Source organism: Gobio gobio, assembly GCF_949357685.1.
Source record: "Gobio gobio genome assembly, chromosome: 13".
Lineage (NCBI taxonomy): Eukaryota > Metazoa > Chordata > Actinopteri > Cypriniformes > Gobionidae > Gobio > Gobio gobio.
In genome coordinates, this window is record NC_137106.1 from 47,756,341 (window position 1) to 47,783,576 (window position 27,236).

Consider the following 27,236-nt stretch of genomic DNA (forward strand, 5'->3'; position numbering starts at 1 on the left):
CAATAGCACAATAAAATCTCAAAGTAGGCAAAAAACAAACAAAGAAAAAAACAGTACAAGTAAATAAGTTATTAATATATGTGTTTATAAGTGCACAACTTTGTAGTGTGAGCAAATAATGCACATAAAAGAGTCAGTAGTGTGAGGCTACTGTTACATTCTTTAAAGGGGGCCTATTATACAAAAGTAAGTTTTATAAGGTGTTTGAACACAGATGTGTGTCCACACAGTGTGTAAATAACCAGTCTATAAAGGCCTGTTCCCACCGGGACGATTTTCGCGCGCGTTTATCGCCCACGGTTAACGCCTCTTGACTAAACAAAGGGTGCCAATGAGAATGTGCACACCAGCAAAACAGGCAGGCGTAAAAGCGTAATTTATTTAAAAAAAAACACCTCGGTTCGTTCGAAGGCCGACCAATGAGATCTGTGCTTTTGTTCACGTGTCTGGAGCTGCTGAAGTGACAGAAAACACCACTTGGTGGCGCTCAAGCACAAAACGCCCTTGCCGAGCACACATTGATACGACGAAGAAGTAGTAAGCTGAACGCGCCAAAAAACATCTAGAAAAAATCTGGCGATAAGCATGTGAGATATTCGTCCCGGTGTGTACAGGCCTTAAGGGTAAAAACCTAACCAATACTTTTTTAGTCTCTCCAAATAAACGGTTCCTGATTTCCCCTACTATTACATTATTAGCATAGAGCCGCCCTGAGTGAGTTCAGTTTCCTCACTGAAGAAGCTGGAGATATACAATGTCAGACCCCCCCAAAAAAACATTACAAATGTTCTGTTGTTGGATGTACCAATGAACATAGACTCCCGGCATCTGAGCCATTGAGGACACCATGGATAAATTTAATTTTATGAAGGAAATGTGCCGAAAAAAGTCGTTAAAGTGTTATATATTTGTGCAAATCATTTTACGCCGGACTGCACAAACGAGGGTCAGTTCAACACTGGATTTGCACAAAAGTTGATTCTGAAAGATTTTTTGATTAATATGACGGTACATGCTAGTCAATAAGTTGAATCAACTTAACTCCTCAACAACTATATAAATTTATCCGCTAACCGTTCAGAAATGTCCAGTTGCATTCTAAACATTATAACTTCTTCCTGAGTCTCTCCATCAGTGTCCTAACATGTAAGGTTGAGCACCACTACTGACATTTTGGCTGCATGAGATTGTCCAGTTTTGTTGTTGCCGGAGTATCTGAAGCAGGGTTGCCAGGTTTTCATAACAAAACCCGCCCAATTGCTACTTAAAACTAGCCCAAATCAAGCCCAATCGCGTTTCAGGGGGGCTTCTCTAGTAAAAATTGCATTTGGGGGGTAAAATATGTGTTTTTTTGGCATAAAATTTGCATTCCCGGGGCTAAATATCACATGATTGGGGTTGCTTCAACCCGTAGACATGAAAAACAGCCCGTGGCAACAGTGTTGAAGTAGCCCAATTCCGCAGGGAAAACCGTGGACTTGGCAACACTGATCCTAATCATGAGCTGTAAAGGCTCCACCCTCTTCTGGAAAGGGGGTGGGGAGCAGCAGCTCATTTGCATTTAAAGGGACACACACACAAACGGCGTGTTTTTGCTCACACCCGATTAGGGGCAAGCCATAATAAATTATATGTGGGGTATTTAGAGCTGAGTGACACACTGACACATTACATTACATTTTGTGAAAAGCGGCATAATAGGTCCCCTTTAAAGACTATGGGCCCTATCTTGCACCCAGCGCAATTGACTTTGTACACCGACGCATGTGTCATTCCTATTTTGCACCCGCGCAAAGCGCGCTTTTCCCTCCACAGAAGCACGTCGCTAAACTAGTGAATGAACTTGCGCTCCCTGGGCGGTTCAGCGCAAAAAAGGAGGCGTGTTCCGGCGCAAACAATCCCTGGTGCTATTTTGCTGTTCCATTAAACAATTGCGCCACTGACCAGAAAAAACCTAGTCTAAAGTCAGTGGCGCGTTGCGCGTTGTTCATTATGCTATTTTAAGGGCGCATGCTTGACCATAATGTATAGCGTGCACAACGCGCATACACTTTGCTCATGTAATCTAGATGCAACAGTTATTTTTGCAAATCATAAATTGTTACACTAAAAAAATATTAACACATGAGATGACGGAAATCATTGTGGTGTGCCACGAAGATGTGAAAAAATAGGCATAAATCTAGCTTACAAATGATTCAGGCTAATTGTAATAATTAAGGATAAGACCTGTTTGCCCAATAGTGGCAAGACATATATGTATATAAGGACATCTGACAAATTGGTTTGTCCGTCAAGAACCAGGAAAAAAAATCGACTGAAAAACTGAAAAAACTGAAAGACTGAAAAAAAAAAAGACTGTGAAATCACCTTTACCATAATGTACAACATTACAACTTCACTTCTCTGTCTTTCACTGCTCTTACAAGAACATCAGTCTCCTCGGCTGTGAACCGCTCCTGGCGTGCGCCTGGTAAATACGCCATAATAATAGCAATCCATAATGGAACTTGCGCACCTGCTTTTAAAGGGAATGTTGGATGACGCTCTGATTGGTTTATTCACGTTACGCCCAAACCACACCTATGAATAATGAAGCTACTTCAGACCAACCCATTTTAGATTTGCGCCGGGCGCAAGAGCCATTTATCCCGCCGGGAAAATAGCAACAGCGCCGAGACCCGCCCACAAAGTTACTTGCGCTTCGTGCTTTGACACTTGCGTTTCAGATCGTCAAAATAGGGCCCTATAAATGTATAGTCAACTGTCAACTCTCATGAAGATGGGCATCTCAGGAACCGCTCTCCAGTGGTTCAAGTCTTACCTCTCAGGTAGGTCCTTCAGGGTGTCATGGAGTGGTGAAGTGTCTAAGTCACATCATCTAGCCACTGGCGTTCCCCAGGGCTCAGTGCTTGGACCACTTCTCTTCTCCCTCTACATGTCATCATTGGGATCGGTCATTCAGAAACATGGCTTTTCCTTTCACTGCTATGCTGACGACACTCAACTCTATTTCTCATTTCAACCTGATGATCCATCGGTTGGTGTTCGTATCGCTGCCTGCCTAACAGACATTTCAGCATGGATGAAGGAACATCACCTGCAACTCAACCTTGCAAAGACTGAACTGCTTGTGGTCTCAGCCAAACCAGCACTGCATCACAATCTCTCCATTCAGCTAGGATCATCAACCATTACTCCGTCCAGGACAGCCAGGAACCTTGGGGTTGTGATTGATGATCAGCTAAAATTCACTGACCACATTACTGCAACAACCCGGTCCTGCAGATTTGCACTATTCAACATTAGGAAGATTAGACCCTTCCTATCAGATCATGCCACACAACTCCTGGTCCAAGCTCTTATTCTCTCTAGACTGGACTACTGCAATGCTCTTCTAGCGGGCCTTCCGGCATGCACTATCAAACCCTTGCAACTGATCCAGAATGCCGCGGCGAGGTTGGTCTTTAGTGAGCTGAAGAGAGCACACGTCACGCCTCTCCTCATCAGTCTGCACTGGCTACCAATAGCCGCTCGCATTAAATTCAAGGCACTGGTGCTCGCCTTCAAAACATCCACTGGCTCTGCACCAATATACCTAAACTCGCTCGTTCAGACTTACACACCCTCCAGGAACTTGCGTTCTGCCAGTGAGCGACGCCTTGTGGTGCCATACCAGAGAGGCATGAAATCGCTGTCACGGACCTTTTCCTGGACCGTTCCCACCTGGTGGAATGACCTGCCTATCTCAATTCGTGCGGCCGAGTCTGTAGCCATTTTCAAAAAACGTCTAAAGACACATCTTTTCCAGCAACACCTGACCGATCGAGAATAGCACTTATCATTCTATTCATTGTCTGTCTGTCTAATTTATTTATAAAAAATAAAAATAAAAAATGCTGTTCTGTGCTAGATTAACTGAGACTTGTTACTGAGACTTGCCCTTGGACTGCTCTAGCTGCTTCTATTGCCCTCATTTGTAAGTCGCTTTGGATAAAAGCGTCTGCTAAATGACTAAATGTAAATGTAATGTAAATGTCTTGTTACTTTCACATGAAAGAGTCTATGAGTATGAATCTTACTGCACATGGGAAGAGTTTGTAAGGCCGCATTTACACGGCAGGTGTTGATGCCCAGTTCCCATTTGTTGACTATATCTGATTTTTTAATGACCAGTTTATATCTTCTTTTAAAAGTGACCAATATCCGATATCTGTATTTACACTATACACTTGGCAAACAACCATAGACGTACCTACCCTGAAAAGCTTAGGCCGAAAAGGAAGTTAAAACAGTGTGAATCGCAACGGACGCAGACGAAATTATAAAACAAGCTTTTGCCTTCCGCACCATCTTTAAAGGTCAGCTTAGAATTGGGTTGAGCCTTCGTCCTCCATTGCTCCATTGAAAAGAGTTTGGTGCCATTCGCCTCTGTCGTTTTTTTTCAATGACGTTCGATAATTTTTCCTCTTACATGGCAGACGCAAATGCATGTATCTGATTCATATCAGATTTATTTCCACATATGAATGAGGCCTGAAACCGATCTGAGAATATCGGAATCCATGTTCTTTTTTCCTGCTTGTGGGTCATATCCAATCTGTGCCACATGGGAGGAAAAAAGATCAGAATTGGGTCACTTGAACCATGAAATGTAAATGCGGCCTAAGTAGGGCAGCACAATATATCGAAATTATCGAAATATCGCAAATGTATATATCGCAATATGCATATCGCAACGGCACGCAATATCTGAATGATTTTAATAGGCTACTTCAACATTGTGAAAAGTGTACATTTTAGGTCGACGCATATAGCAGAGAATAGACTGGGCACATGGCTGTTACTTATGTGACTTGCTTGACATCAAAAAGAGTTATTAAACACAATAACTTGCAAAAAACAACTCCATGACACACACACCGAAACGTGCGCACAAGCCGATTCTCTGAAAGCATGTGATCCCTTTCATGCCTTGTTACACACTCAAACTGTCAAATACACACAGTTATGTCAAAATGGCTGTCTTGATGAGTATTCATGTAAACACAGTCGGTTATACTTTAAGTGAATGATATCAGTTGGGGAAAGAAACCGAATGCGTGCCAATAGGATCCATGCAGGTCTTAAAGTGACAGCCTGCTAATAAACCTAGTCTATCAAACAACAAAAGAAAAAGAGAAAATCACTCAGTGCTCTTGGCTGAATAACCTTTGTAGCTTTATTATTTATCAGTGTATATTTAATGTTAATTCATGTGAAGACTTAAAATTAAGATAACAAAAATAATCGTCCACCTCTAGTTCAGGTGTCTTTGTTTACCTGGATGCTCTTGATGTTAAGATTTAGGTTGCTATAACTATATATTACCAAGTCAAGTAAAGAGTTTTTGGTATTTAAATATTGGCATTACATTTTTTGTTTGTTTACAATGACGTTAAAATAATATTGTCAGATTTGGGACATTAATTTTTGCTAAAACACTGCTGGTCACTTTCAGAAGTTGTAGCGATGCTTTCTTTTCCCAGAAAGAATGTGAAACACATAAATGGTATCATTTTTTAAAATATAATTTAAATCGGTTTTACACACTTAAAGCAATATCGTATCGCATATCGAATATCGCATTATTTAACAAGGTATTGCATATCGCATTTGTCTTCAATATCGCACCTCCCTAGGCCTAAGAGTGGGAAGTCTGGGAAGACGCTGTTTCTGAGTCTGGTTGTTCTTGCCTTCTTCCTGAGAGGAAGGGGGAAAACCATCCATGAGCAGGGTGGGTAGATTCCTTAATGATCCTGGCAGCCCTGCTACTTCTTCTGCTGATGTAGATGTCATCCACTGTCGGGAAATGGCTGCCAGTGATCTTCTGTGCAGACTTAAGTATCCGCTGCAGAGCCTTCCTGTCTGTAGCAGAGCAGTTTCTGTACCATGCAGTGACACGTTTCTTTTACAGAGGCTTTCCAACCCACACCTGTAAAATAATGTGAGGACTGATGTTCCCAGGCCAACCCACTTCAGCCTCCTAAAGAAGCACAGCCATTGAGGGCAGTGACGGCATTTCACATAAACCTAGGCTATGGCATTATTCCTTCTGGCCACACAACGACGTCATCATATATCTAAGCAAAATGTGGACAAAAATTCACCAAACTAAAAGAATGGACATAATCCCAAGGACATGCACAGACTTAATAACAATACAAAATCAATCCACTATGTTTCCCATGATGCTTTGTGTTCTCATGACCTTCTTTCCCTGTGTTAATTGATCAGTCATTCTGTTCCACCTGTGTTCATTCATCATCTCATTAGTTCCTTTGTTTGCCCTGTCCATTTAAACCCTGAGTTCTGACCCATTCTCTGTTCGTCCTTGTTAATATTAGCGTTTGGCTGTGTATTTCTATGTTCTACTCCAAGTTTGTGATTAAATACTGTTCCTGTGTATTCCTCTTCATGTGCACTTTCATTACCACACCAAACCATAACATACCCCATCCTAACCAGATGCGACACATGACAAAATTTATCTTTTCCATGTTAATCAGAGTTTTTCGTACTAACCAGTGTTAATTTCGTGGACAAATAATTTTCGTCATAATTTTCGTCAACAACCTTTTTTCACTGACGAAAACGAGACAATAATTAAATAAAAACTAGTGTTGGATGACAAAAACTATGATGAAAATCAACTCATTTTTGTCAACAAATAAAAACGAGACGAAAATGTTAGGGAGGGACGATTAGGGAAGAGATCCAGTCAGAACTGATATCCTGTGTAACAGATGCGCACATTTGATTTGAACGTGCTGATCTAACCGCTGGAGAACACGGCGCTGTTGCTCTACAGGCTCACGCATCCCCAATCCAGCGCTACAGAGCGGCTCACAATCAATGAATAACACACATTTATGCCAGGCAATTGTTTATGAACTAATGCTGATTAATAATGACAATATTTACTTTACGATGTTTATATAGTAATATGTTTTAGACGGTTGTAACAATGCATATTTTATCTCATGAACTTGAATGAGCAGCTGCAACTGCAACAGAGGCACATACATTTCAAAATAAGAGTCCCGGTGTATTTCGAGCTTGTTTGTAATTAAAAGTCACGCTTTCGTTTTTGGTTACACAATAAACTGTATTTAATTTAATTCCCATTTAATTCATAGTCAGGAGGAAAGACCAGTATTTGACACATATTCAATAAAGTATCAGGGTTATAATAGTTCACTAAAACCATTTAAAAAATCTTCATTACTTGAAATTAAATAAATGTTAACTGAAATAAAAAAAATAAAAAAAATAATTTGAAGCTTTAGCTTAACCTGATATGGCCTACTAACTAAAACAGAAATACAAAGTTATAAAAACGATATAGATGTTTTTAAAAAACCAACAAAAAAGTGAATTGAGCTCTTTCGTGTATTTTTAATGTCAAAAACAAAATGATGTCAAAATGTCAGTTCAAGTGACAGTCGGTTATGTAATGCTTAAATGCTTAATGTATTACATTTTAACTAAACTCATTAGATTTTAGGAGACTAAATCTACTGTCGACTAAAACTAGACTAAAACTAAAAACAATTCAGGTGACTAAAATATGACTAAAACTAAATGGCATTTTAGTCAAAAGACTGACTAAAACTAAATAAAAATTTGCTGTCAAAATTAAAACTGGAACTAACCAGCTGCAACAGCGATTCACAATGATTCTATTTCACAAACAGATTCTGCAGCGTAGCCCGCCCACACGCTCTTGTGATTGGCTGTTTTTTTGATTGATTTTGTCTGGTCTCGGGTCGAGTCTGGTTTGGACAGATAAATTGCTTGCTGCTGAAACTCTTATTGCATTGCATCTACGCATGTGACGGTATCAAATTTTCATGTTGCGATAAATTGCTGAAGCGGTATACAGTTTTAACACAAAATAAGTTGCAAAAAAAGTGTTGTCATACTATAACAGGTTTAATAACTTTCTTATAACAAATAGAACCGAACATTTGAATACAATAAAGCATCATCATCTTCGGCTTATCCGGGGCCGGGTCGCGGGGGCAACAGTCTAAGCAGAGACGCCCTCTCCCTAGCCACTTCCTCAAGCTCTTCCGGGGGAACCCGAGGCGTTCCCAGGCCAGCCGGGAGACGTAATCCCTCCAGCGTGTCCAAGGTCTTCCACGGGGCCTCCTCCCGGTGGGACGTGCCTGGAACACCTGCCTGGGAAGGCGTCCAGGAGGCATCCGAAATAGATGCCCGAACCACCTCAGCTGGCTCCTCTCGATGTGAAGGAGCAAAGGCTCTACTCTGAGCTCCTCCCGAGTGACCGAGCTTCTCACCCTCTCTCTAAGGGAGCGCCCAGCCACCCTACGGAGAAAGCTCATTTCGGCCGCCTGTATCTGGGATCTTGTCCTTTCGGTCATAACCCACAGCTCATGACCATAGGTGAGAGTAGGAACGTAGATCAACCGGTAAATCGAGAGCTTTGCTTTACAGCTCAGCTCTTTCTTTACCACGACAGACCGGTACATCGACTGCATTCCTACAGAAGCTGCACCGATCCGTCTGTCAATCTCCCGTTCCATCCTTCCCTCACTCGTGAACAAGACCCCAAGATACCTGAACTCCTCCACTTGAGGCAGGAACTCTCCACCAACCTGAAGTGGGCAATCCACCCTTTTCCGACCGAGAACCATGGCCTCAGACTTGGAGGTGCTGATTCTCATCCCAGCCGCTTTACACTCGGCCGCAAACCGTCCCAGTGCACGCTGAAGGTCCTGGTCTGAGGAGGCCAACTAGACAACATCATCCACAAAAAGCAGCAACGAAATCGTATGGTCCCCAAACCGGACACTCTCCGGCCCTTGGCTGCGCCTAGAAATTCTGTCCATAAAAATTATGAACAGAACCGGTGACAAAGGACAGCCCTGCCGGAGTCCAACATGCACCGGGAACAGATCTGACTTACTGCCGGCAATGCGAACCAAGCTCTTACTCCGGTCGTACAGGGACCGAACAGCCCTAAGCAGGGGGCCGCCGACCCCATACTCCCAGAGCACCCTCCACAGGATGCCACGAGGAACACAGTCGAATGCCTTCTCCAAATCCACAAAACACATGTGGACTGGTTGGGCAAACTCCCATGAACCCCCCAGCACCCTGGAAAGGGTATAGAGCTGGTCTAGTGTTCCACGACCGGGACGAAAACCACACTGTTCCTCCTGAATCCGAGGTTCCACTATCGGCCGAATTCTCCTCTCCAGTACCCTGGCATAGACTTTCCCGGGGAGGCTGAGAAGTGTGATCCCCCTATAGTTGGAACACACTCTCCGGTCCCCCTTCTTGAAAAGAGGGACCACCACCCCGGTCTGCCAGTCCAGAGGTACTGTCCCCAACCGCCATGCGATGTTGCAGAGGCGTGTCAGCCAAGACAGCCCCACAACATCCAGAGACTTGAGGTACTCAGGGCGGATCTCATCCACCCCCGTTGCCTTGCCACCGAGGAGCTTTTTAACCACCTCGATGACTTCAGCCCGGGTGATGGACAAGTCCACCTCCGAGTCCTCAGCCACTGCCTTCTAAATGGAAGACATGTCGGTGGGATTGAGGAGATCCTCGAAGTATTCCTTCCACCGCCCGAAGATATCCCCAGTTGAGGTCATCTCCACTGTAAACAGTGTTGGTAGGGCACTGCTTCCCCCTCCTGAGGCATCGAACGGTTTGCCAGAATCTCTTCGAGGCCAACCGATAGTCTTTCTCCATGGCCTCACCGAACTCCTCCCAGGCACGATTTTATGCCTCCACGACTACCCGGGCTGCAGTCCGCTTGGCCTGCCGGTACCGGTCAGCTGCCTCCGGAGTCCCACAAGCCAGCCAGGCCCGATAGGACTGCTTCTTCAGCTTGACTGCATCCCTTACTTCCGGTGTCCACCACCGGGTTCGGGGATTGCCGCCTCGACAGGTACCGGAGACCTTACGGCCACAGCTCCGAGCGGCTGCATCGACAATGGAGGTGGAGAACATGGTCCACTCGGACTCAATATCTCCAGACTCCCTCGGGATCCGGTCAAAGTTCTGCCGGAGGTGGGAGTTGAAGATCTCTCTGACAGGGGGCTCGGCCAAATGTTCCCAACAGACCCTCACAGTACGTTTGGGTCTGCCGAGTCGGTCCAGCTTCCTCCCCCGCCATCGGATCCAACTCACCACCAGGTGGTGATCAGTTGACAGCTCCGCCCCTCTCTTCACCCGAGTTTCCAAGACATATGGCCGAAGGTCTGATGACACGACCACAAAGTCGATCATCAACCTCCGGTCTAGGGTGTCCTGGTGCCACGTGCACTAATGGACACCCTTATGCTTGAACATGGTGTTCATTATGGACAAACCGTGGCTAGCACAGAAATCCAATAACAGAACACCGCTCGGGTTCAGATCAGGGAGGCGTTCCTCCCAATCACGCCCCTCCAGGTGTCACTGTCACTGCCCACGTGGGCGTTGAAGTCCCCCAGTAGAACGACGGAGTCTCCAGTCGGAGCACTTTCCAGCACCCCTCCCAGAGACTCCAAGAGGGCCGGGTACTCCGCACTGCCGTTCGGCCCGTAGGCACACACGACAGTGAGAGACCTATCCCTGACTCGAAGGCGCAGGGAAGCGACCCTCTCGTTCACCGGGGTGAACTCCAACACATGGCGGCTGAGCTGGGGAGCTATAAGCAAACCCACTCCAGCTCTCCGCCTCTCACCATGGGCAACTCCAGAGTGGTAGAGAGTCCAGCCTCACTCAAGAAGTGTGGTTCCAGAGCCCAAGCTGTGCGTGGAGGTGAGCCCAACTATCTCTAGTCGGTACCTCTCGACCTCCCGCACAAGCTCCGGCTCCTTCCCCGCCAACGAGGTGACATTCCACGTCCCTAAAGCCAGATTCCGTGTCCAGCGATAAACTCCCGACATCTAACTGCGTGACGAAAATTACGCTAATGATGGGCGATTCACATACTTGTGTAATTTATTCGTGTTAATTGCGTTAAATTATTTTAACACGTTAAGGGCTTCAAATTAATTGCATATGTTAATGCGTTAATGTTGACAGCCCTAATAATTATTCAAGGTATTTTGAAGTGCCCACAATAACAATATCGTGCATGTTCATTATCGTGATATATCGTATTACCGCTGCTGGAACAACAACACAAAACATGGCAAAGATAATCTCAGGTAATGTTTGTGTGCTTTATTTAATGTTAATGTTTAGCGTGTAATGTGACTTTGAATATCATTTAGCTCTCAGCTTTGAAACGTAGTCGTTCTGAAAGCAACAGTGGATAATTTCCCTCAGATCTTGAAATTAAACAAATGGAAACAAAAACGTTCAAACTGTGAACAAACAAGTATATTCTATGACAAAGATTGTTTTAGTGACTCTGTATGTATTTAGTAATGTTTAAATGGCTTATTGCTGCCTCATTCTATATATGAAGCGAATCAACATAAGATTAGTTTTACTTGCGTACATGCAAAAATAAGAAGAGAAAAGAAGTGAAGACCTGTCTTCGAGATTTTGCTGAACAAATGGGGAAACTTTTACTTTTACTCCACTACATTTAAAGCATATTATCTTAGTTTTGATTACATTCCAGAAAAAAACAACATGATCATTACAAAATAAAGTGCTGAAATATTGAAATTAATTATTTCCTGCCTCGTTGAAGAGAATACACATAAGATCAGTTTTACTGTACATACAAAATGAAAAGAAGAAGTGAAGATCTTCAGCATTTACAGAATTTTACATAAATAGTTACATGTATGGAGTAATATTCACTGCATGGTAGATTCTGCAGTCCTTTTGTCCTAGTAAAGCTGTTAAAATGCCTGTCGCTGGTGTAGTGGAGCACAGAATAAGCGCTGTTCTCAGATCAGATAATTCAGCTCTCAGCACAGCGTAAGGTGGAAGGCGGGGGTGATGATGGAGGCAGACTCTGTGCCGCCCGGCTACTCCATTAGCTTGAATGTCACGGTAATTACAATCCTCTTTTGAACTCCACTATGACATCTTGCACATTGGCCTCATCATAATGAAGATGGAAGGAGAAATGAAAAAAAAAAAAAAAGTCATATCCTAGTTTTCACTCAGATTTTTTTTCCCCATATGAGAACTGTCAGTAACCAGCCACAGGCGTCAGTCTTATAAACACGGGATTTAATTAAAATTTCCACTTTCAATTGTTTCGTCATGTTTGTGTACGATTTTTAATTGCCCGCGGGCGAGTGCAAGAATGTGTCATATACTGCATTAACTCACAGCACATATAACCACATATAAAGAGTCTTCTGTGAACTGTCTGTCAGACACTCAAGCTACATTTTTAACAAACAGAAAAGCAAGTACAAAACACTTGTAGCGGAAGATAGCAGTGGAATCGTAGATGAAACATTGTGCACACAACTTGAAGTATTTTAAGACACGACTTCAAATCAAACCACATTTTCAGACATCACAGTCATGCTTGTGATAAAAAAAGCTGTTATATATGGTAGACAGCAAAATTAAGCTGCCATATGAAGAGGCAATCTCAGAATGCACTGTGACGAGTTTACATTTTTAAAATTGACTTTGGGTTATAATAACCAACCCCCTCCCCCCATTCTGTCACCTGATGGAGTTTGGGTTGCTTAGTTGGAGACACTTAGGCGTAGTTTAACAGACAAGGTTGAGATTAAGCCAGGATTAGGCCTTAGTTCAATTAGGACATAAACGTGCCTTAGAAAGAAAACAAAAAACATTACTGGTGTGCATCTTGAGACAAAACAACGGCACTGACGTATTTTGAGATATTTCAGTTAGGGCTGCATGATAAATCGCATGTCAATCACATTGCTGATTTTATACAATGCAGTGCTACAACAAATTCTAACCTCTAAACCCTACATCCTAACCTTAACCATTCAAATGGACTGTAAGGAGGGATTTGCGCTGAATAGCGTACTAAAGAAAATGACAGTTCAGGAGATAAGCAGTAACAAGATCGTGAGATATGAGATCGCTGAGCCGGGCCAACACCGGAACTCACCGGACATTGGCACATTTTTAGTTGCCCCCAGTGTCACTACCCCCTCCTACCCTGTGAATCGTGAACCCTGGGACGCCCCCATTGCTTAGAACACAGTGATAGAGTAGAACTTTCCCACACGCTGCACTGGGGAGAGCTCGCAGGGGATTTCCGCTTATATCATTGAGCAGAGGTTCAAACACCGGTCCGAGCTCTGGGCTTCTCTCTCACGGAGTATATGTATTTATATACAGTGGGGAGAACAAGTATTTGATACACTGCCGATTTTGCAGGTTTTCCTACTTACAAAGCATGTAGAGGTCTGTAATTTGTATCATAGGTACATAGGTACAGACTTTCAGCTCCCTCCAAAGATTTTCTATTGGGTTCAGGTCTGGAGACTGGCTAGGCCACTCCAGGACCTTGAGATGCTTCTTATGGAGCCACTCCTTTGTTGCCCTGGCTGTGTGTTTCGGGTCGTTGTCATGCTGGAAGACCCAGCCACGACCCATCTTCAATGCTCTTACTGAGGGAAGGAGGTTGTTACATTTACATTTATGTATTTGGCAGACGCTTTTATCCAAAGCGACTTACAGTGCACTTATTACAGGGACAATCCCCCTTGAGCAATGTGGAGTAAAGTGCCTTGCTCAAGGACACACTGACCGCTGGGATCAAACCAGCAACCTTCTGCATATAACCCACTGGACCACCATCTTCCAAGATCTCGCGATACATGGCCCCATCCATCCTCCCCTCAATATGGCGCAGTCGTCCTGTCCCCTTTGCAGAAAAGCATCCGCAAAGAATGATGTTTCCACCCCCATGCTTCACGGTTGGGTTGGTGTTCTTGGGGTTGTACTCATCCTTCTTCTTCCTCCGAACACGGCGAGGGGAGTTTAGACCAAAAAGCTCTATTTTTGTCTCATCAGACCACATGACCTTCTCCCATTCCTCCAGATTGTCATTGGCAAACTTCAGACGAGCCTGGACATGCGCTGGCTTGAGCAGGGGGACCTTGCGTGCGCTGCAGAGGATTTTAATCCATGACGGTGTAATTAATTATTTAAAAATCATACAATGTGATTTTCTGGAGTTTTTTCTGACTCTCACAGTTGAGGTGTACCTATAATAAAAATCACAGACCTCTACATGCTTTGTAAGTAGGAAAACCTGCAAAATCGGCAGTGTATCAAATACTTGTTCTCCCCACTGTAGGCATATTCATTTCTATAGCATATTTTTTGTTCTAATATCAACTAGAAACATGTTTAATTTACGAACATTTATTTTGAAATGTAAGTCAATGACAATTGGATGAAGCCAGAGCCAATAGCGAAAGTCTTTGCACTGGAAACCCCGCCCCCGTTTGGAGGTTCTGCTCACTTTTGAAGTTCATGCCCCATTTTGGAGATCTAGAGGTAGTTATACCTACTTGCCTTGTGAGGGTATCGCACAGCTGAAGCAGAGCTACGAATCAATCTCCCTCACTACGCCTGTGCGAAAAGTTAAACCATTTCATCTTTAATGCAACGAGAAAGAAAACGGAAAGGAGATTGTTAAGTTCTGTAGCTATCTAACAATCTATCTAACTGTTGCTTAGCTCCAATTCATGTTGGAAAAAGGATAAACCCCATTACCCGCATCTTCCAAGTCACCTGTGTGTACATATAGACCTACACCGGTGCCTCTTTTATTAAACAGAAAAAGCGTAACTGACGCGATGTATGATGTATGATGTATGATGTATGATGTATGCTTGGACCACTTCTCTGCTCCATCTTCATGTCATCACTGGGATCTGTCATTCAGAAACATGGCTTTTCCTATCACTGCTATACCGACGACACTCAACTCTACTTCTCATTTCAACCAGATGATCCATCGGTTGGTGTTCGTATCGCTGCCTGCCTAACAGACATTTCTGCCTGGATGAAGGATCATCACCTGCAACTCAACCTTGCAAAGACAGAACTGCTTGTGGTCTCTGCCAACCCAGCACTTCACCACAATCTCTCCATTCAGCTAGGATCTTCAACCATTACTCCGTCCAGGACAGCCAGGAACCTTGGAGTTGTGATTGATGATCAGCTAAAATTCACTGACCACATTACTGCAACAACCCGGTCCTGCAGATTTGCATTATACAACATTAGGAAGATTAGACCCTTTCTATCAGAGCATGCCACACAACTCCTGGTCCAAGCTCTTGTTCTCTCCAGACTGGACTACTGTAATGCTCTTCTAGCGGGCCTTCCGGCATGCACTATCAAACCCTTGCAACTGATCCAGAATGCAGCGGCGAGGGTGGTTTTAACGAGCCGAAGAGAGCACACGTCACGCCTCTCCTCATCAGTCTGCACTGGCTACCAATAGCCACTCGCATCAAATTCAAGGCACTGGTGCTCGCCTTCAAAGCAACCACTGGCTCTGCACCAATATACCTAAACTCGCTCGTTCAGACTTACACACCCACCAGGAACTTACGTTCTGCCAGTGAACGACGCCTTGTGGTGCCATACCAGAGAGGCATGAAATCGCTCTCACGGACCTTTTCCTGGGCCGTTCCCACCTGGTGGAATGACCTGCCTATCTCAATTCGTGCGGCCGAGTCTGTAGCCATTTTCAAAAAACACCTAAAGACACATCTCTTCCAGCAGCACCTGACCAATCAAGAATAGCACTAATCATTCTATTCATTTTCTGTCTGTCTAATGTATTAAAAAAAAAAAAACTGTCCTGTGTGTTCTGTGTTAGATTAACTGAGACTTGTTACAGCACTTGCATACTGTTGCCCTTGACTGTTCTAGTTGCTTCTTTTGCTCTCATTTGTAAGTCGCTTTGGATAAAAGCGTCTGCTAAATGGCTAAATGTAAATGTAAATGTAATGTAGGGCTTAGTTATTTTACGGAAGCTAGTTATTTTACTTTATAATGTGTTAAATATGTTTTTGTTTTTTTTACACAAACACATCGATTTGCTTCAGAAGGCCTTGATTAACCCCCGGAGCCATCCGGAACAGTTTTATGATGGATGGATGCACTTTCCCCTGGCATCTCCACTTACTTTGGGGGCAGTCGTGGCCTAATGGTTAGAGAGTCGGACTTGTAACCTGAAAGTTGCAAGTTCGAGTCTCAGGTCCGGCAGGAATTGTCGGTGGGGGGAGTGAATTCCACCCTCAATACCACAACTGAGGTGAGACCCTTGGGCAAGGCACCGAACCCCCAACTGCTCCCCGGGTGCCGCACCAATATGACTGCCCACGGCTCTGGGTGTGTGTTCACGGTGTGTGTGCACTTGGATGGGTTAAATGCTGAGCACAAATTCCAAGTATGGGTCACACGTCACTTTACTGCCATTATAAAGCTTGGATTAGCCAGGACATTTTTAATATAACTCTGATTGTATTCGTCTGAAAGAAGAATATCATATACACCTAGGATGACTTGAGGGTGAGTAAATCATGGGCTGATTTTCATTTTTGGGTGAACTATCCCTTTAAGGACCTTTTATCACCGCAATGCTGCTTTGAAATAATCTGTATTGTATGAAGAGCTATATAAATAAAGATGACTACTATTTTTTAAATTACCCTCCCCTTAAGATGTACCTTTTGGAAATAGGCTTTTTGAGGACCAAATCGTGTCTTTCATAAAGAAAATAATGTATATATCCCATATTTTTCATATTTTAAATTTTATATTGAAAGTATGGAAAATACTGGTAAAATGTTTTGAATGAAAAAATTCACAATTTATGGCATACCATAAATAACCTGTTGTTCTCATCCATCCATCCATCCATCATCTTCCGCTTATCCGGGGCCGGGTCGCGTGGGCAACAGTCTAAGCAGAGACGCCCAGACTTCCCTCTCTCTAGCCACTTCCTCCAGTTCTTCCGGGGGAACCCCGAGGCGTTCCCAGGCCAGCCGGGAGACATAGCCAGCGTCCCTCCAGCGTGTCCTAGGTCTTCCCCGGGGCCTCCTCCCGGTGGGATGTGCCTGGAACACCTCCCTGGGAAGGCGTCCAGGAGGCATCCGAAATAGATGCCCGAGCCATATCAGCTGGCTCCTCTCGATGTGGAGGAGCAGCGGCTCTACTCCGAGTTCCTCCCGAGTGACCGAGCTCCTCACCTCATCTCTAAGGGAGCGCCCAGCCACCCTACGGAGAAAGCTCATTTCGGCCGCCTGTATCCGGGATCTTGTCCTTTCGGTCATGACCCCCAGCTCATGACCATAGGTGAGAGTAGGAACGTAGATTGACCGGTAAATCGAGAGCTTTGCCTTGCAGCTCAGCTCCTTCTTTACCACGACAGACCGGTACATCGACCGCATTACTGCAGAAGCTGCACCGATCCGTCTGTCGATCTCCCGTTCCATCCTTCCCTCACTCGTGAACAAGACCCCAAGATACCTGAACTCCTCCACTTGAGGCAGGAACTCTCTACCCACCTGAAGCAGGCAAGCCACCCTTTTCCGACTGAGAACCATGGCCTCGGACTTGGAGGTGCTGATTCTCATCCCAGCCGCTTCACACTCGGCCGCAAACCGTCCCAGTGCACGCTGAAGGTCCTGGCTTGAGGAAGTCAACACGACAACATCATCCGCAAAAAGCAGTGACGAAATCGTGTGGTCCCCAAACCGGACACTCTCTGGCCCTTGGCTGCGCCTAGAAATTCTGTCCATAAAAATTATGAACAGAACCGGTGACAATGCGGACCAAGCTCCTGCTCTGGTCGTACAGGGACCGAACAGCCCTAAGCAGGGGGCCGCCGACCCCATACTCCCAGAGCACCCTCCACAGAGTGCCACGGGGAACACAGTCGAATGCCTTCTCCAAATCCACAAAACACATGTGGACTGGTTGGGCAAACTCCCATGAACCCCCCAGCACCCTGGAAAGGGTATAGAGTTGGTCTAGTGTTCCACGACCGGGACAAAAACCACACTGTTCCTCCTGAATCCGAGGTTCCACTATCGGCCGAATTCTCCTCTCCAGTACCCTGGCATAGACTTTCCCGGGGAGGCTGAGAAGTGTGATCCCCCTATAGTTGGAACACACTCTCCGGTCCCCCTTCTTGAAAAGAGGGACCACCACCCCGGTCTGCCAGTCCAGAGGTACTGTTCCCGACCGCCATGCGATGTTGCAGAGGCGTGTCAGCCAAGACAGCCCCACAACATCCAGAGACTTGAGGTACTCAGGGCGGATCTCATCCAACCCCGGTGCCTTGCCACCGAGGAGCTTTTTAACCACCTCGATGACTTCAGCCCGGGTGATGGACGAGTCCACCTCTGAGTCCCCAGCCACTGCTTCCTCAATGGAAGACATGTCGGTGGGATTGAGGAGATCCTCGAAGTATTCCTTCCACCGCCCGACGATATCCCCAGTTGAGGTCAACAGGTGCCCATCTCCACTGTAAACAGTGTTGGTAGGGCACTGCTTCCCTCTCCTGAGGCGTCGAAAGTTTTGCCAGAATCTCTTCGAGGCCGACCGATAGTCTTTCTCCATGGCCTCACCGAACTCCTCCCAGGCCCGATTTTTTGCCTCCACGACTACCCGGGCTGCAGTCCGCTTGGCCTGCCGGTACCGGTCAGCTGCCTCCGGAGTCCCACAAGCCATCCAGGCCCGATAGGACTCCTTCTTCAGCTTGACGGCATCCCTTACTTCCGGTGTCCACCACCGGGTTTGGGGATTGCCGCCTCGACAGGCACCAGAGACCTTACGGCCACAGCTCCGAGCGGCCGCAGCGACAATGGAGGTGGAGAACATGGTCCACTCGGACTCAATATCTCCAGACTCCCTCGGGATCCGGTCGAAGTTCTGCCGGAGGTGGGAGTTGAAGATCTCTCTGACAGGGGGCTCGGCCAAACGTTCCCAACAGACCCTCACAGTACGTTTGGGTCTGCCGGGTCTGTCCAGCTTCCTCCCCCGCCATCGGATCCAACTCACCACCAGGTGGTGATCAGTTGACAGCTCCGCCCCTCTCTTCACCCGAGTGTCCAAGACATATGGCCGAAGGTCTGATGACACGACCACAAAGTCAATCATCGACCTCCGGCCTAGGGTGTCCTGGTGCCACGTGCACTGATGGACACCCTTATGCTTGAACATGGTGTTCGTTATGGACAAACCGTGGCTAGCACAGAAATCCAATAACAGAACACCGCTCGGGTTCAGATTAGGGGGGCCGTTCCTCCCAATCACGCCCCTCCAGGTGTCACTGTCACTGCCCACGTGGGCGTTGAAGTCCCCCAGTAGAACGACGGAGTCTCCAGTCGGAGAACTTTCCAGCACCCCTCCCAGAGACTCCAAGAGGGCCGGGTACTCCGCACTGCCATTTGGGCTGTAGGCACAAACGACAGTGAGAGACCTATCCCTGACTCGAAGCCGCAGGGAAGCGACCCTCTCGTTCACCGGGGTAAACTCCAACACATGGCGGCTGAGCTGGGGGGCCATAAGCAAACCCACTCCAGCCCTCCGCCTCTCACCATGGGCAACTCCAGAGTGGTAGAGAGTCCAGCCTCTCTCGAGAAGTGTGGTTCCAGAGCCCAAGCTGTGCGTGGAGGTGAGCCCGACTATCTCTAGTCGGTACCTCTCGACCTCCCGCACAAGCTCAGGCTCCTTCCCCGCCAACGAGGTGACATTCCACGTCCCTAAAGCCAGATTCCGTGTCCAGAGATCAGGTCGTCGGGGGCCTCGCCCTCGACTGCTGCCCGATTCGCTATGCACCGGCCCCTTACGCTCCCTCCTGCAGGTGGTGAGCCCACAGGAGGCTGTTGTTTTCATTTGCAGTAGGTGAAAAAGGTGAGAAATCAGTCATTGTGAAATCTACTGCTGTTGTTCTCATTTGCAGTAGATTTCACAATGACTGATTTCTCACCTTTTTTATGTACAGTCACAGATGTTGGCATGTGAATGGGTTGGCAGTGAAAGGGTTGTTTTATCCCAGCGGTTGGGTTGTTTTACCCCAGTGAATGGGTTGTTTTATCCCAGTGAATGGGTTGTTTTACCCTAGTGAATGGGTTGTTTTACCCCAGTGAATGGGTTGTTTTATCCCAGTGAATGGGTTGTTTTACCCCAGTGAATGGCAGGGCTCCAGAGTGCGACTAAATGGTCGCATTTTGCGACTAAAATTTGAGAGTGTGCGACTGAATTTTACATCCAGTCGCACATGTGCGACCAGTAAATTTGCCTGCTGTCGGTACTGGAGAAATTAAGAAAATACACTTACTATTTATAATTGATAGACGTTATGTCTGGCAAATTTTATCTTTGCCAGCCGTTTCTATATGATAATATTAAACCATTTGTCCGTGATGCATTTTTGCCATTCGCAATCCAGAAGAGAGAGAAAGCAAGCTCTCTCACGTGGAGCTACAGCGAACACAACACCACAGTCAGCTTAATGAGTGACGATGGCCAAGAACTAAACAAAAGTTTAGTCTGCTTAAACTTTAGGGATGTGCTGTGATATTAATCAAATTTTTTTTCCGATTTTTGGCTTCCAAGAATTATAAAAAGATGGTATGAGGTAAAACTATTCCTATAGCCGTGTTCAGTCGAGCGCGACATCCTTTCCTTCACAGCCTTGCGCTGTCATTTCTCCCTAAACCTAAACTAAATGTCAGATTCAGTGATTGTTGTAAACTGCAGTCTCTACTGTTGCTAAACTGCGGGATGTGTTTGATAATAAAGAGCTATTAAATGCACAATACTCCGCGCAAGAGACGCTGTTTCCAACTTCAAGGCGGCTTACGGTATGTGTGTGTGCTGCGAAATGGACCGACTTGCACTTAATATTTTAGGCTTCGTGTGCGCGTCTAAACCATCAAATAAACAACAAATAGCCGGTGTCAAAATGACCGGATTGGAGAGTAGTTATTTTATCAGTTTATATCTTAAATGGGCGTAAATAGTTTGGAGAAATAGGAGAATATGATATTATTAGTTCTACATTAGATCGGTCTTAAAGGGGCAGCGTCTAATAAACCTGCAGACGATTGAGCCATTCATTCGAATCGAACAAAAGGCAAATAGAAAATATTCACATCCCTTGAATTAATAACTTTAGCTTTTATAAGCATTAATCTATCAATTTATACAGTGAAAACTATGCAGTGTTATTTTACATTTCATTACTTTATTAGATTTCTTTGTAGGTTTGTTCTTTACTGTAATATTAATGTTAGCAGACCTTCCGAATGCCTGCACACTGGTCCATTTACAAATAGATGTTTTATATTTTTGTTCAAACTTTGCAGTTTCTTTTGCTATAGATATTTTACTTTTCAGATTATAAAGCCATGTTAATTATGTTCTCAAGTATGTTTTTTTTTTTTATAAAAATAAATAAATAAAGTATAATAAAAAGAACAGGTAAGAATACCGCTAAAGTACCGGATCGATAAGCAGTATCGTAAGAGTAGTAATACCATTAAAACCTTAACGATACCCATCCCTATTAGTAATACAGTGGAAATTAGTAGATTTAGTTAGCATGTTGATTTACAGTGTGCGCCCCTAAAATTTCTGGTTGTGCCCCTAAAATTTTCAGTTGGGGGCCACTGTGCTCCTAGTGAAAAAAGTTAGTCTGGAGCCCTGAATGGGTTGTATTACCCCAGTGAATGGGTTGTTTTACCCCAGGGAATGGGTTGTTTTATCCCAGTGAATGGGTTGTTTTACCCCAGGGAATGGGTTGTTTAACCCCAGGGAATGGGTTGTTTTACCCCAGGGAATGGGTTGTTTAACCCCAGGGAATGGGTTGTTTTACCACAGGGAATGGGTTGTTTTACCCCAGTGAATGGGTTGTTTTACCCCAGTGAATGGGTTGTTTTACCCTAGTGAATGGATTATTTATCCCAGTGGTTGGGTTGATTTATCCCAGTGAATGGGTTGTTTTGTCCCAGCAGTTGAGTTGTTTTATCCCAGCGGTTGGGTTGTTTTATCCCAGTGGTTGGGTTGTTTTATCCCAGTGAATGGGTTGTTTTATCCCAGTGGTTGGGTTGTTTTATCCCAGTGAATGGGTTGTTTTATCCCAGTGAATGGGTTGTTTCATGCCAGCGGTTGGGTTGTTATATCCCAGTAAATGGGTTGTTTTATGCCAGCGGTTGGGTTGTTATATCCCAGTGAATGGGTTGTTTTATGCCAGCGGTTGGGTTGTTTTATCCCAGTGAATGGGTTGTTTTATCCCATCGAATGAGTTGTTTTATCCCAGCGGTTGCGTTGTTTTATCCCAGTGAATGGGTTGTTTTATCCCAGCGAATGAGTTGTTTTATCCCAGCGGTTGCGTTGTTTTTATCCTGTATGCGTATGTTTGATCGGCATTATCAATCTGATCCAGGAGGGATATGATTTTTTTTCCTTAGGCTGATCACTGAAAGGACAGCAGTTTCACCCCTAAGTCAGAGGGAAAGACAGGGCAATACTCGTAATGCTAATCCATTATGCCGCATCAAACTGGCCGCTTCGAAGAAATTGACAGGCAAGTATGTCTGTACGGAGCCGAAATAAGAAATGACAGGCCTCGCTGATGGGTAAGTTCAGCTCTTTGGCGATATCCAGTGTCTTCAGCTGGATGACGGCTCTGGTTGTGGGCAGCCCATCATTTCTTCCCTCGGCTACGCACCCTCCGAAGCGGCCGCTTTTAGGATGGCGGTAAGTATTTCTTTGACTGTTAGCATTTTTTATTTTAGGCTTGCCATCTTCTAACATTACACTCTGACACACCATATATCTTGGATATTTAATGAGAGTTGTTTGATGACTATGGCTATTTGGCGCTCCCTATTGTTGTGGTTGTATTATTGATATGTAAATGTCTAGACCCTAAATATAAGACAACCCCATTTATTCTTGTATTTCCAAGAAAAAAAAATCTTATATTTGGAAAAATATGGTACTGGTGCTTATTAGTGTAGAGTCATTATAGCAATGACAGAGTAGGCCGATTCCTCTATTTCAGAGCGTGGCGCTAACAACACCAAAGTCATGGGTTTGATTCCCAGGAAAAACATGAACTGACAAAATGTGTACATCAATGCAAACTTACCTTCAATTAAAACTAGATTTAAAAAACAAATGAAATTACTTGCACAGACAATTTGATTATACAAATTTAAAGCAGTAACTGAACTTAAAGGGTTAGTTCACCCAAAAATGAAAATTCTGTCATTAATTACTCACCCTCATGTCGTTCGACACCCGTAAGACCTCCGTTCATATTCGGAACACAAATGAAGATATTTTTGTTGAAAGCTGATGGCTGAGAAAGGCCTCCATTGGCATTCAGTACACTTATACTCCCAAGACGGATAAAAGGCACTCAAAACATCGTTACAAAGTCCATCTCACCACAGTGACTCTACAATAATCTTACGATGCGACGACAATAGTTTTTGTGCGCAAAAAAAATCAAAATAACACCTTTTTCCAACTTGTTACTGCCTTCCGTGTGTGCCTCCACGACGCATGCGCGAGAATATGACGTAGATCCGGCGTTCGGACAGATGACCCAGAAGTGATTTGTTTACAATCAGAGGAAGACGCGCGTATCTCAGCTGTTGGATTCTACATTGATCGTGCTTTAGGTCTCGGCGTAGTGCTCAAAATGGGGCTTAAGTGCGCATTTCATGGAATCCCGAGCCCCGGCGCTACGTCATATTCTCGCGCATGCGTCGTGGAGGCACACGCGGAAGGCAATAACAAGCTGGATAAAGGTGTTATTTTGATTTTTTTTTGCGCACAAAAACTATTGTCGTCGCATCGTAAGATTATTGTAGAGTCACTGTGGTGAGATGGACTTTGTAATGACATTTTAAGTGCCTTTTATCGGTCTTGGGAGTGTAAATGTACTGAATGCCAATGGAGGCCTAACTGAAGCCTTTCTCAGCCATCAGCTTTCAACAAAAATATCTTCATTTGTGTTCCGAATATGAACGGAGGTCTTACGGGTCTCGAACGACATAAAGGTGAGTAATTAATGACAGAATTTTCATTTTTGGGTGAACTAACCCTTTAAGTTAAGTTTAATTAGGTGGAATTGTTATAGTGCAAGTGATCAAACAAAGATTTACTGAGTGCATCTTTAAAGCCAAAATGTCTGTCTGAGAGAAAAATAATATTTAACATTTTTCTTTAAAAAATAATTTGTGCATAATAAGACTAGGAATGTGCATAAAAAAAGTGAATACAGTGCATTTTGACTTTAAACAGGACCTATTATGCTTTCTTTTGCGTGTAATGTTGCAGTTTGAGCATGAAAAAGCTCCAGCGGGAGTTCTTCTCTATATCAGTGTCAGTGTTTCTGAACTCCATGAAACGCCTTCCGGGAGTTTCTTTCGGTCACAATATTCCTCATTTAAATAATTAATACGCAGAATAAATTGGCGGGGCCTGTTGAGTGAGTTAGTCGTGTGTTGAAACTGTTGGTTATGGTAAGATAAAAAAGTTTAAAAAAGAACATTTTAATATTCTAAAGAACTATAAAGACCCTTTTTGAGCTTCATGGATCCACAGATGTCAATAATGACAGATGCTGAAGTGTTTAGTTACTTGTCAGAGCACATTTCTATGATCGGTTGCTCAATGTGAACATCTGCAGGAAGCCTTTAAAACACATGTTGTGAGAGGAAGATAAAGACTCACTCTTGTTGTAGCAGGTGGTCAGCACCGCCTTGTCTGCAGGGCTGCCGCTGATGTGCCATATCTCACCAGCATCGTGCAGGAGTACGCTCTTATTAATCATATTATTCTCATCATCAAAGTCAATGATGTGAATCTGCGGAAGAGAAACAAAGCACAGCGCTGAGGAGAGCGTCCGGATGGCAGTTCAAAGAGCTGGGACTTCACTCGCAGATATTTACTTTAATATGACAGCAAATTAAATCTCAAACGCCTTTTAACTTCACACACTCCTGACACTGATTTTCCAGCTTTTATTTCAACTTTGAAGTGACTGCATCTTTTGAACTTGCGTTAGATGCAGAAATGTTATGCAAAGCATCGCACATTTGAAGAGTTATTATTATTTGACTAAGAGACGGCATGTGTGCCGTGGGTAATGTTCTGCAGGGTCTACTGTAAGTGATTTCATTATAGTGTAATTGTGACAACTTCACAAAATCCTGTTCGTAATCAGAAAAACTTCCAATCTGTGTTTTTGTCTTGTTTTGCACTAGAAATATCGGGAAATCCTTAAATTCCCCGGAGAAGCAAACGTTCTAAATACAACCCCAAATCAGAAAAAGTTGGGACAGTATGAAAAACGCAAATAAAAAAGAAGAAGAAGTGATTTCTAAATTTACTTTGACTTGTATTTCATTGCAGACAATATGAACACAAAATATTTCATGTTTTGTCTGGTCAACTTCATGTCATTTGTAAATATGCATCCTTTCCTGTCATTCAGACCTGTAACACATTTCAAAAACAGTTGGGACAGGAGCAATTTAGGGCTAGTAATGAGGTAAAATGGTTAAATAATGATGTGATTTGAAACAGGTGATGTCAACAGGTGATTGTAATTATGATTTGGTACAAAAGCAGCATCCAAGAAAGGTCTAATCCTTTAGGAGCAAAGATGGGCCGAGGATCGCCAGTTTGCCAACAAATACGTGAGAAAATTATTGAAATGTTTAAAAACAATGTTCCTCAAAGAAAGATAGGAAGAGATTTGGATATTTCACATTCAACAGTGCATAACATAATTAAAAGATTCAAGGAATCTGGAGGAATTTCAGTGCGTAAAGGACAAGGGCGCAAGCCTAAGCTGAACAACCGTGATCTCCGATCCCTCAGACGGCACTGCATCAAGAATCGTCATTCATCTATAAGCGATATCACCACATGGGCTCAGGACTACTTTGGCAAACCTTTGTCAAGTACCACAATATGTAGTTACATCCACAAATGCCAGTTAAAACTGTACTGTGCCAAAAGGAAGCCCTATGTTAACAGTGTCCAGAAGCGCCGTCGACTTCTCTGGGCTCGGAGGCATCTGGGATGGACCATCACACAGTGGAAACGTATACTGTGGTCAGATGAATCAGTATTTGAGGTATTTTTTGGGAGGAATGGACGCCGTGTGCTCCGGAACAAAGAAGAAAAGGATCATCCAGACTGTTACCAGCAACAAGTCCAAAAGCCAGGGTCTGTCATGGTATGGGGTTGTGTCAGTGCCCTTGGCAATGGTAACTTGCACTTCTGTGAAGGCACCATTAATGCTGAAAAGTACATAGAGATTTTGGAGCATAATATGCTGCCTTCAAGAAGACATCTTTTCCAGGGACGTCCATGCATATTTCAGCAAGACAATGCAAAACCACATTCTGCACACATTACAAAGTCCTGGCTGCGGAGGAAGAGGCTACAGGTACTTGACTGGCCTGCCTGCAGTCCTGACCTGTCTCCAATAGAGAATGTGTGGCGCATTTTGAAGCGCAAAATGCGACAACGAAGACCCCGTACTGTTGCCCACCTTAAGACTTGTTTGCAGGAAGGATGGGACAAAATTACACCTGAAACACTTCATCACTTGGTTTCTTCAGTCCCTAAACGTCTTTTAAGTGTTGTGAAAAGGAATGGCAACATTACAAAGGGGTAAATGCTTTACTGTCCCAACTTTTTTTTAAATGTGTTGCAGGTCTGAATGACAGGAAAAGATGCATATTTACAAATGACATGAAGTTGACCAGACAAAACATGAAATATTTTGTGTTCATATTGTCTGCAATGAAATACAAGTCAAAGTAAATTTAGAAATCACTTCTTTTTTTGTGTGTGTGTGTGTTTTCCATACTGTCCCAACTTTTTCTGATTTGGGGTTGTAGATATTTGAATATTTTACTTGGATAAATACATTTATAATCTTTATAAGCTTAGATAAATCATTTAGATAAATATTCTTTTTCAAAAAAATTTAGTGACGTTTCAAGTAATTTAAGTATTACATGTATTTAAGTAGTACTGCATGAATCAACATCAAGATAAACAATCGAGATTTGCTTGATTTAGGAAATGGGCCAATTCTATTAGAAACCTATACACTTATATTTAATGATTTAACTGATTCACTGGGGTTTTTTAACCCAGTTTTAACTTTAAAAATATCTGTGCAAAACCAGACCAAAAGGTATTTGTCTTGCTGGCCACTTGTGTAGGTGTGTGACGTGAGCATGTTAGTCTGAGAAAGA

General features: G+C 44.1%; 1 protein-coding gene across 1 annotated transcript in view; it reads right to left on the reverse strand.

The window, feature by feature from the left end:
* Positions 1-27,236, reverse strand: part of eipr1 (EARP complex and GARP complex interacting protein 1) — a 100,218-nt gene that overhangs the window by 64,824 nt on the left and 8,158 nt on the right. Inside the window, exon 3 of the mRNA XM_079833226.1 lies at positions 24,691-24,823. Within this exon, the coding sequence (XP_079689352.1) occupies positions 24,691-24,823 (133 nt within the window). The remainder of the gene's footprint in view (positions 1-24,690; positions 24,824-27,236) is intronic.